This window comes from Rosa chinensis, chromosome 6 (assembly GCF_002994745.2).
Source record: "Rosa chinensis cultivar Old Blush chromosome 6, RchiOBHm-V2, whole genome shotgun sequence".
NCBI lineage: Eukaryota > Viridiplantae > Streptophyta > Magnoliopsida > Rosales > Rosaceae > Rosa > Rosa chinensis.
In genome coordinates, this window is record NC_037093.1 from 31,987,933 (window position 1) to 31,999,275 (window position 11,343).

General features: G+C 36.4%; 2 protein-coding genes across 2 annotated transcripts; one reads left to right on the forward strand and one right to left on the reverse strand.

Annotated features, from left to right (window-relative positions):
* Positions 1-480, forward strand: LOC112171188. The gene has a single exon (XM_024308409.1). It carries the CDS (start codon positions 1-3, stop codon positions 478-480), a length of 480 nt encoding a protein of 159 aa, XP_024164177.1.
* A 7,079-nt stretch (positions 481-7,559) lies between these two features.
* On the reverse strand, positions 7,560-11,119 carry LOC112171189. Its single transcript, XM_024308410.1, has 3 exons — positions 8,577-11,119; positions 8,416-8,461; positions 7,560-8,207 (listed from the first exon to the last, which is right to left on the reverse strand). The coding sequence occupies exons 1-3, from the start codon at positions 11,117-11,119 to the stop codon at positions 7,560-7,562; spliced, it is 3,237 nt and encodes a 1,078-aa protein (XP_024164178.1).
* Positions 11,120-11,343: the final 224 nt, after the last annotated feature.

The window sequence follows — 11,343 nt, forward strand, 5'->3', positions numbered from 1 at the left end:
ATGGGTATTTGTGCATCTACTCGGTGCTTGAAGGAAGGTGGAAGAATTGTATATGGTTCAAGCACAGTCAAGATGGTTCATTTGGATGGGAAGCTACAAGAGCTCAGGAGCCCAGTAAAAGCCTCCCACATTCTCTCACAGAATCCCAACTACTTCCTCTGCCCCTCGGAGTTCATGTTCGTCGACTCGGACGCCCCTCAAGTTCCTACCGATGAAGAGCTGCAGCTGGGTCAAATCTACTTCCTCATGCCAGTTTCTCAGCTAAGAGCACCACTGTCTCTCCAAGACTTGTGTTCACTTGCCATCAAGGCCAGTGTAGGTCTCGCAAAGGGTTCGAGCTTATTGGCGATGAGGTCGCCGGTTTCGGACAGAAATGTATCTGCATCACAGCTGGGATGTTGCAAGGTTCCAACTGGGTTTGACATGGTGGGATCAATGAGTTCAAGGATGAGGCGAGACAACCAAAGAATTGAATTTTAACTTTTCTGGTTGTTAATTTAAATGTCTAATAGCATAGTAGGCGCATCTTTGGACTGTAGCTGTTTGCTGAAAAGCCAGATCATGATGGCATGGGATGATCAGAAGCAAGCAAGAGTCAAGAATAAAGCTCAGAAATTACAGCCAGGAGATGAGAGTATCATAGATATAATCTAATTAATTTCTAATTAGATATCTCATTCTTGACTATTGCATGTTATCAGAAAATGGTTTTGTGTGCATGTGTCAGTCAATATAATTTAAAAGAAAATTCTCAAGCAGGAGACTTCAACCCTTTCACTTGCATCAATCCTATTAAGAGAATCATTTCCATTAAATTAGGCTAGCTATGAGAATGTAAATACTTTGATATGTGTTGGAAATTTTGTCGGAGCTAGCTCCTAGATCTATTGGTTGTTTTTTTTTTTTTTTTTTTATCCCAGAGACTATTCACATGTCAAAATCACTGATAAGTTGAGGCATATTACTAATATATGAAAGATGAGTTGACTGTTCACATCTGTTTACTTAATGGTAAAATGTCGGTTTTGCCTTTGGCTTTTTTTTCACAATTTCAGGCTACCAAATAAGGTCGGCTAATTGTTCTTATCAGCTGGGCAACCTGGGCATGTCTCAGCTTTTTTTTTCTTCTTTCGCCCTCCGCCACTCTCTCAAATTCAAAAGAATCAGAAATGACTGCAACTTTGTTTTTACAATCCAATAGAAAGAAAGAAAATCCAATTCTAAACAACTCTGATCGTCTTCTTCAGCTTATAGGGTACGCCGATATGTTTCTCTCTCCTTGAAATCGGTGACCCAAATCAAGAACAGGCTAGCGACTCTTCTTCTTCTTCCTCCCATTTTCAGGCCAAGGTCCGCACAAGTTTGCTCATCTTCGATTCTCCTTAAAGCGTAAGTATCAATTTCAGTTCTCTCTTTCAATTGGATACAGTTTGGGGAAAATTTTAGGGTTAAATATGTTACATTATATCTTTGTGAACCTATAAATATGTTTGCTAGAATAAACAATGTTTAACTTTGCTATTATCTTTTTTCTCATTATTCAATATTTATAAATAAAATATGAATACGAAGACTTTTAACCCATTGCTTAAAAGTACAATCACAATTGAAGAGAGATCGAGCATTGTCTGAAAACTGACGGAATTGATGCCAAACAGAGAATTCAACCTCCAAGTTTACTGCTATTATTTTGTCAGTTGAATTATTTGCTCTTCTTCCTTTTGAAACAATATTAATTTTCATGTTGTACAGACTTTCTGATGGGGAAAAGGTATTGAACACAGGTCCCCCACAGTCACTCAACAGACACCAGAAATAAGGAGTGACAAACTCGTAAAGAATGGCAAATCCATGCCTCAAATAAACCATAAGCTATCTGACAACAATTACATTACCCAAATTTGTAGGGTTTACAATACTTGGAGAATAAGTAGACTTAAGCTAAAATGGAAAGCTAATTAAATGTAAATCCTAAATTAAATGTAAAACGATACTCTAAAAATATCTAAATAATGAAATATCCAAGATTACGAATCTATAATAAACCAACAAAATAATTTTTTGATGTTGCCCCATATGCACCCAGCACCCGCATCAGGCTTCCCTAGTTGGAAAGAATTCGTCCTCGAATTTGAGCCATTGATTGAAGAAAATTCAACAAAATCTTCCATTGCTCCAAATCTTCTTTTGACAGATTAGCTTGCAATTGATTCCTTCCATTCCAAATAAATAAATACTTGGAATACCTTCCTAGTCTTGACTTGAGAAATCTGCTCATAATAATAAATTTTGCCAACCCAAAATTTGTCTCACCACCAGTACAATAACATGATTTAAGGACACCTAAACCGTGTCCTTAAATACATACAAGGACACGTAAAAAAAGAGTCCCCTATCCGGGTGTCATTGTAAGTCCCAAACAAGGACACCGAAAATGTGTCCTCTTATCTATAAGAGGACACATAAAAATGTGTCCTAATAGCTGTGTACGTGGTGTCCTTAAATGTATAAGAGGACACCTAAATTGTATCCTTATATTATCAAATAAGTGTCCTCTTTTCTATATGAGGACACACAAATTGTGTCCTACAATCTCTAGGAATAGAGTCCTTAAATCTATAAGATGACACAACAAATACACTATCAAGTGTGTCCTCTTTTCTATATAAGAACACACAAATTATGTCCTCAAGTACCTGTAAATGTAGTCCTTAAATTCATAAGAGGACACAAAAATACATTCTCATATGTGTCATGCTTTTTATACTAAGACACATAAATTATATTTTCAAAGTTCTGAAAATTGAGTCATTAAATCCATAAGGGAATATGATCTCATATTATAAAAATTGTGCGCATAACATCGAGTATACATCAAACAAGTCCATATAAACCTAACATTCAAAAGATGCAGCCTGCAAAAAGCACAAGTCCAACACTAGATCAAATGTACTACAACTGATTTGAAGGTAACTAGCTACCTAGCTAATTCAAAGCACTAGTGCTGTTGCTACTGCTGCTACTGCCTGCTGTTGTTGCTGCTGCTATATATATATATATATATATATATATATATATATATATATATATATATATATACATACGAACCATCCAAAACAAGTAATACCTGCAAAGACAACACAATTGAACTAACCACAAGTCCAACATGCACCAGATCAAATGTACTATAATTGATTTGAAGCTAACTAGCTACCTAATTCAAAGCACTAGCTGTTAGGTAGCTGCTGCTGCTGCCACCGCTACATATATATACACCGTCCAAAACAAGTAATACCTGCAAAGACAACACAATTGAACTAACCACAAGTCCAACATGCACCAGATCAAATGTATTATAACTGATTTGAAGCTAACTAGCTACCTAATTCAAAGCACTAGCTGCTAGGTAGCTATTGCTGCTGCTGCTGCTGCTACATATATATACACCATCCAAAACAAGTATTAATACCTGCAAAGACAACAAGTCCAACATCCAGAATTAAGGTATTACTACTATTACTGTTTGTAGGAGACATAATTCAAATTGTTGCTACATATATAACTCAAGTCATACCAGAAATAAGAAATATACATACTTGCATGCTAACTATTTTAGTACTTCATCTTGGATATATCCATCAACCTGCTCTGCCCATTCTACTCGGACTACATCAATCTCTTCTTGAGTGTAAGTCTCTTTTCCCTCAAACTGAAATGATCGATCAATAGATATATTTTGTAACATTATTATATAGTGAATGTTACAGTAAAAGTTTATGACCAGATTGAAAAGCAACCTGCTAGTAAACAATCACAACTAATCGAAACATGCAAGTAGTGCACAAAACTGAGGTACAACTATGTAGAAACAACCAGTAAACAAAACTGAGCTAATTAACCTCATTACTAACCACTAAAATAGTATTACTAACCATATTTAAAATTGAGCTGCTTGGAGTTCCAGTAATTTGTTTCATGTATTTCATGACATAAAATCCACATTCCACTGATCCAGGTTGTCTGGGACACTACAAAATTCTATGAAGATCAAAATTTCAGTGCATGTACTGGTTTACCATTAGGCCAAAGGAAAACAAAAAAGTAGAAAAGTACCTTAACCACCTCCCAATGAATTGCTTTACGATTTTTTCTTCCCTTTTGGGCATTAAACATCTTAATAGCACTGCATCATGAAGAGCTCAGTAAGAAAACAATAGGCCAGTGATCTGATGACCACTACGGAAACAACATCAGTCCAATTTCGGACCATAAATAACTTAACAAGTTATAAATCAGAAAACATTCTAACATCTCATTTTATTCAATTTTTGAAATGAAAACCAGAGATCAAAATCATTACAGCTCTATGATGTTCTTCATTCCTGGATTGATGTTAATGTTACTCAATGGGTCGAAGTAATATACCAATGTAGTAAATGGGTTAATGGAAGCCAACAACCATTGATTCCTGCATTAAAAATCAAATAAATATCTAATTTATAGTGTATGAATCTCCTAAGAAAAATAAGTATAAAATGCCGTACAACAATAAGCATACCCTGTATTATAAGGTGCAAGAATTAATTGATCTACTTGTGCAGACTCTACTCTAAGTGATACCGCACATGATCTAGCCTCGACCTTTCCAGCTTCATTATAGATGCGGCCAGGATCTACAAATGTATACAAGTGATCCTCATCCTTCATTTTCAACAATGACCAAAGGTGTCTACATAAAAGAAAAAAGACCAGTAAGTTTTTCTGAGATCAAAACCTAGCATACCAAGTATTCATTAAACATGTAAATCTCTCTAACCTCATGTAGATAGAAATGCAGATTGTGGATATTGGTTGCATCAAACAAAATTGGATGATGTTATTACTGTTTATAAATGTGTTGTGGTCATTGCCAAATAAACCCTCTTCCATTGGGACCGACACTGCTATAGATTCATCCATTGTTCTTGCCAAACACAGTAGAAGATGCACAGACACCGGCATCTTGTATGCTGCTTGTTTGCATGATATTTTACTGGAAGACTTGTGAGTGCTCATTGAGTTCTAAATGTGAATTAAAATAACATGTAAATACCATTTTTAACTTCCAGTGATGGATATTATAAACAGCTTACTCTATACATCTTCATGTGACATTAAAACAAGATGTCGAGGCCAAACAACATGAGTACCAATGGCTTGCTTTACTGTAAATATGTCACCTGACACATTTGGGTTTGGGAGATGAGCATCTTCCTTGATAGGCACATCAACTGAGATACGTACATTTTCTGCTCCTAGGGGCACTCCATGTATCGGCCCATCCAACATTATTACAGTTCCCATTGCAACAATGTTATCTTTAGTGTCTACAGCTAGCTTGCATTTATTTCCCTTAAAATAAATGAATTCAAATCATAAGCTTCTGGGCAACAGCATATCTAAGATACTTATAACTAATAATACAAGTAGAAGAATGCACAGCACAAAGGTACGTACCTTTTTTACAGTATTTGTTGTCCGAATAGGAATATATGATTTCTCTGTTGATGTTATCACATTGTCATCTTCCAATGCGGCTGTCTCTCTCATCATTAGCCCCCCTTTGTACTGTTGTTTTGCCTTACATGGAAATGTATAAAATGTCAAAAAGATGCAAATGAGTAAAAGATAAATAATTAAATTATAAGAATTTATGTACCTTCTTGCTCTCTCTACTACTGTCAATCCGAGATGGAATATCATCCACTTTTCGAGCCTTTTTTGCAGTAGCTTTTTTCTCAATTTATTTCTTGGATGCCACATTAGATACCTCCTCCTTAAAAGACTGATTTTTCTCCTTGTCGACTGAGCAGCTAGCTTTTTCAGATCCATTACTAGATCTGAAAATGTCTCGCATCATGCTTAGTTTAGCTTGATTCAACTTCTCAGGATCCAATAATGAAGCAAACAAGTTAATCTGGTTTTGCATCAATTCCAACTACTGTTCCAACATTTGTGTCTTGGTTGCAGGCTTGTATCTAGATGTATTAAAGTACACCTTGTGTGTAACAAATTGTCCAGCACCTCTTACACAGCCTGGTTGCTCAAGTGTCTCCAAAGCTTGGGTCAAAATGTCGTTTTGACCAACAGCGGACACAATTCCCTCTCTCACATCTTTCGTTAAAGCATCCTAGGACAGATTACAAACACTAATGATTACTCGAATATGAAAAATGAAGTAACCATGTACACCTAATATTTAAGGTGATTAAGGTCCGATAAATCTGAACTCACAATTTTCTCAACACGCTGTTTGGTTATCTCACTCAAATAGTTACCCTCTTTATCGACACGCCCTTTCTTCCATAATATAGCTCTGTCAATATCTTCTTCAGTTCCTAACTCCAGTTTCTATTTACAGAAACATGTAATTAGATCATATGCACATAAATGTATATCAACAAATTCATACAAGAAATGTGCTTACTAGTTCCTCTTCCAAATTAGCATAGCCTTTCCTGGACATTCGATGATCATACTCATGAAAAGCTCGTCTCCTTGAGTGGTCCTCATGAATTTCCTATCAACATAAACCAGAAGCTTGAGATTTTAACCGTTTAAATTCTTAACAATGACTCATCAGTACAAAACATTAAGTAATAGAAAGAGGACACCTAAAGCTAATGTTAAACAAAAGATGTGGCCTACCAAAAATTCAGGAGTTAATCGAGATTTCACAAAAGCTTCCCACCGAGGTTGAGTGATGAACTCATATTCTTCAGGTTTTTTCTTTAGGAGGCCCCGTCGATCTTTATACTTTAATATATATATTTTGTAGTTAAAGTGCTCTTGAATGATTTCCATTTCCTTCCTGCACTGCTCAAGACGTCTTTCTTGCTTCTTGGATCCACCATGAATGATTTCTAGATAAATGCAAGAAAACAAGTTAACTCGTTATCAAAATTTATTCAAATTACAAACAAAAATTATAAGGAAAAAGTTTTACTAATGCTACACATACCTGAACCATACTCCATATCATTTCTTTAAGTGAATTCTTTACGGCTGGCCAAGTCTCATATGTGATTGGGATAGTAGTTCGAGCCATTACCCCAATAAAAGTAGCTAGCCTCTTCCCTCCAAGACCAATTGGTTGCCCCTTTTTGTTATATGTCACTTCCATTCGAGCCCCCTTACTCCTACCATGAATAATGTCGGACATCAGAGTTGGACCTCTTCCCTTCTTCTCATCAGATGACAAGTCATCTTCAGAAGCATGATTTTCTTCCTCTAGATCCATATCTTAACACTTGAAAGAATCAAAAACAAAACCAGATCAATACTGACACCAGGTACAAAACAGAATAACAGATGCAGTACCACATGAGTACAAAACAGATTAGCAAATATAGATCAGTAGAAAACTATTCAGCAAGTCAATATACAGAATATAAGTACCAAAACACAACCATAAGAATACAAAACATAAAGCAAATGAACTAACATAAACCAAATAAGTTCAGAACTAACATCATGCCAACAGCAACATGAATTGATTAATTATCTAAAGCAGAAGCTAGTCAATTATGCTCTTCGACCCATGTGCCTTCACAATCAGTTCTCACGTAATCTGCATCATTCCCAGTCATTATATCAAATGTGCTAACAGATGGCAGTGCATGGGGAAAAGATTGATAATCAAGTGTAGTATCCCCTAGCTCATCTTCATTTAACCAGTCCAATTGAGGTGCTTGCAATACAATTGACCACCTTGAGTCTGCTGGATCTTCAACGTAAAATACCTTTTGCACAAGATTAGCTAAAACAAAGGAATCAGACCTGTGCCCAATCCTACTAAGGTCAACTAATGTGAATCCAAAATCCTCTACTTTTATCCCCTTCTTCCTATTTGCAACCCAATCACATTTAAACATAACTCGCGTAAAGCTATTGTAGTTGAGCTCCCATATCTCTTGAATCACCCCATAGAAAGTCATCTCGTTGTCTATAGGATTCCTATCTTTGGCACTAGAAACTTGCAATGCATCTGCGTCTAAGGTCACCCCACTGTTTTGTTGGACATACTCATTATCCCAGGCCTTTGTGTGATAATCAGATACCTTCACTGTATATCCTGAAAACTTTTTTACTTCGCATCGAGGACCATGTGCTAGCCACCTCAAGCTTTCTGATATCTCATTTTCAGGACTATTGAGCTCAAGCTCTACCTGGACAAATATGGAAGCAGCTGATTAGAAGGTATTTGAAGCATTAGCAATGACAAATATAAAAACCAGATTTAAAACTTGAACATTATTACAAGATAAACTGCTGCTGGAATAAAGAAGAGATAAGAATCTGCTCTGTTCTACTTACTCGTTCCTATAGCCAATTGCTAAATCTTCGATTGTGTTCATCTCTAAGCCACTTTTTTGCCTTAGACTTTTGAGGGTGCTCCAGTTTCAATCTCTCCAAATGCTCACTGCATATATTGCAGTTCATAACATACAACAAATTAAAACTCATCCATAATGTAGGAAATTGCAAAATATAATCAATAGTAAGTAAAATAAACAGTAAGGGGCTTTGAAACGTACTCTATATATGGCTGAACTTCAGCTGTGTTGTCCAAAACAGAAAGATGTGCTTGATGCCTTAGCTTGGGACAAGCAGTCACCACATGTCCACTTCCTAATGGAGCGGTGTAATCTTTCATATCTAAATGAGATTTGGGAGGGAGTCCAACAGCATGTACTCCGGACGAGTAATCTGCACAGAAATCTACTGCTTCCTCAACAATATAAGCTTCAGCCATGCAACCTTCAGGACGATTGCGATTTCTCACATAGTCTTTTAGGACACTCATGTACTGTTCAAATGGGTACATCCAATGCAAATATACGAGACCGCATAACCGCACTTCTCGAATAAGGTGGACTGTGAGATGCACCATTATATCAAAAAAAGAAGGTGGGAATATCTTTTCAAGTAAACACAAAGTCTCAACAAGACCACTTTGAATTTCATCTAATTGTAATACATCAATTGTCTTGCTACATAAAGCACTGAAGAACACACAAAATCTTATAATTGCATATCTCACATGCTTAGGTAACACTGCATGAATAGCAACTGGAATGAAATGCTGCATAAGTATATGACAATCGTGAAACTTAAGACCAAAAAGTTTCAACTCTTGCATAGAAACCAGATTTTTAAAATTTGACGAGAAATTTTTTGGTCCCTTAAATCCATACAAAGAACCACAAATTGATTGTTTTTCCTTCTTTGACAATGTATAAGGTGCGGCAGGGAGATATGTCTTGTTTTCGCCTTCCTTATGTGCCAAACCTTTCCGCAAACCTTTTTCCATTAGATCCTTTCTTGCTGCAACACTATCTTTACTTTTTCCAGGAATGTTCAACAACGTTCCAATTAAGCTCTCGCACACATTTTTCTCAATGTGCATCACATCTAAACAATGTCTAACATGCAATGAACTCCAATAAGGTAGATCAAAGAATATAGATTTTTTTTTCCAGCAAGTAGTAAGCAGATCATTGACTGCCTTTTTGTTTTTAACATTAGCTTCATCTCTGGCCTTCCTTTTACCAAGTTGCAGCTTGACCTTTGGTTTTTTAGAAGTCAACAACTTCTTTCCCCATGATGGTTTAATCCTGTTAACTCTTTCCAGAATTTCCTCCCCGCTTAAAGGATGTGGAGCTGTTCTAAACTCTTGCTGACCATTAAACGGACCCTTTTCTTTTCTGAAAACATGATCACTCGGTAGATATTTTCTATGGCCAGCAAATGAAACCTTATTACCAAACTTTAACCATTTAGAATGTGTATTATCACCGCAAATTGGACACGCTTTATATCCCTTGACACTACAACCACACAAATTCCCATATGCAGGGAAGTCATTTATTGTCCATAGCAAAATAGCTTTTAACATAAAGGTCTCTTGTTTGTATGCATCATATGCCTCGACACCAACATCCCATAGAGTTTTTAAATCGTCTACTAATGGTGCCAAATATTCATCAATATCATTACCTGGCTGTTTAGGACCAGATATCAACATTGTTAGCATAATAAATTTTCTTTTCAAACACAACCATGGTGGTAGGTTATAGGTGACCATAAGAATAGGCCAACAACTATACCTACTACTAAGACAACCATGAGGATTTATTCTATCTGCTGAAATTGCCAAGCGAAGGTTTCTAGGGTTGTCCCCAAAATCTAACCAGATGTGATCTACAAGCTTCCATGAAGGAGAGTCCGCTGGATGGCGAAGTTTACCATCTTCTTCTCTTTCTGTGGCATGCCATAATAAGTTTTTTGCTGTATCCCTATTACGAAACATCCTTCTAAATCTAGGGATTGGGGGAAAATACCACATAACCTTTGCTGGTACTTGTTTTTTCTGAACTTCACCCGAATTCTTACTAACCTTCCATCTAGACACACCACAAGTAGGACATACATATGCTTCTGAATAATCTTTCCTATATAGGATGCAATCATTAGGGCATGCGTGTATTTTCTCATACTCCATCCCCAACGGCCCCAATGTCTTCTTCGCTTCATATAAGGTTGAAGGCATCTCATTCATTTCTGGAAGTAGTTCTCTTAAGAATTTCAATAATGCTGAAAAGCTTTTATCAGGCCACCCGCCTTGTGCTTTCAAGTTATACAATCTGACTAAAGTTGATAACTTAGTAAACTTCACACAACCAGGATATATGGGTTTCTCGGCATCTTCCAACAACTTCTCAAATGCTTCTGGATTGCTAACATATTCATCCCTCGCAGCTTCAACCATATCTACAGTGTTTTCCATAAAAATGCTTTCATTGTAGCTTTCCCAGATTCCATCTTTTCTTTCCAGATCTGAACTAGGAATAGGCTCTCCATCCCAATACCATGTAACATAGCTTTGATCAATACCATAACAAATCAAATGATTTCTAACCTCCTTAATAGTATGTGGTTTAACATGTCCACATTCTAAACATGGACAACGAATGGAATTGGGATCAGCAGCATGGTGTAGAGCAAATTCACAAAAACGGTCAATCCCATTCTCATATTCATCTGATCTTCTATCCATAGACATCCAACTTTTGTCCATTTATATCTAATATTAATACTATCATGTCAGAATATTTACATATACGATGCAAATACCACCAAGGCATGTGAAGACAATTAAGCAAATATGAGACATAAGAACTTGGAGGCTAACAAGTAAACATGCATAACCAAATATAAAAATGTAAAAAGTGGCAGGTGCAAACAAGAAAGATCACAAGCAAGATAAACTAATAGCACACAATATTCCATGCTCAACAAATA

Bases quoted from the DNA above. Each gene is read 5' to 3' on its own strand.
- LOC112171188 (XM_024308409.1), top strand. From the start codon at position 1: ATGGGTATTTGTGCATCTACTCGGTGCTTGAAGGAAGGTGGAAGAATT.
- LOC112171189 (XM_024308410.1), bottom strand. From the start codon at position 11,119: ATGGACAAAAGTTGGATGTCTATGGATAGAAGATCAGATGAATATGAG. The intron at 8,462-8,576 runs GTACGTTTCAAA...CAATATATGCAG, and splicing joins GAAGTTCAGCCATATATAGA to TGAGCATTTGGAGAGATTGA. The intron at 8,208-8,415 runs GCAAAAAAGTGG...ATATTTGTCCAG, and splicing joins AGCACCCTCAAAAGTCTAAG to GTAGAGCTTGAGCTCAATAG.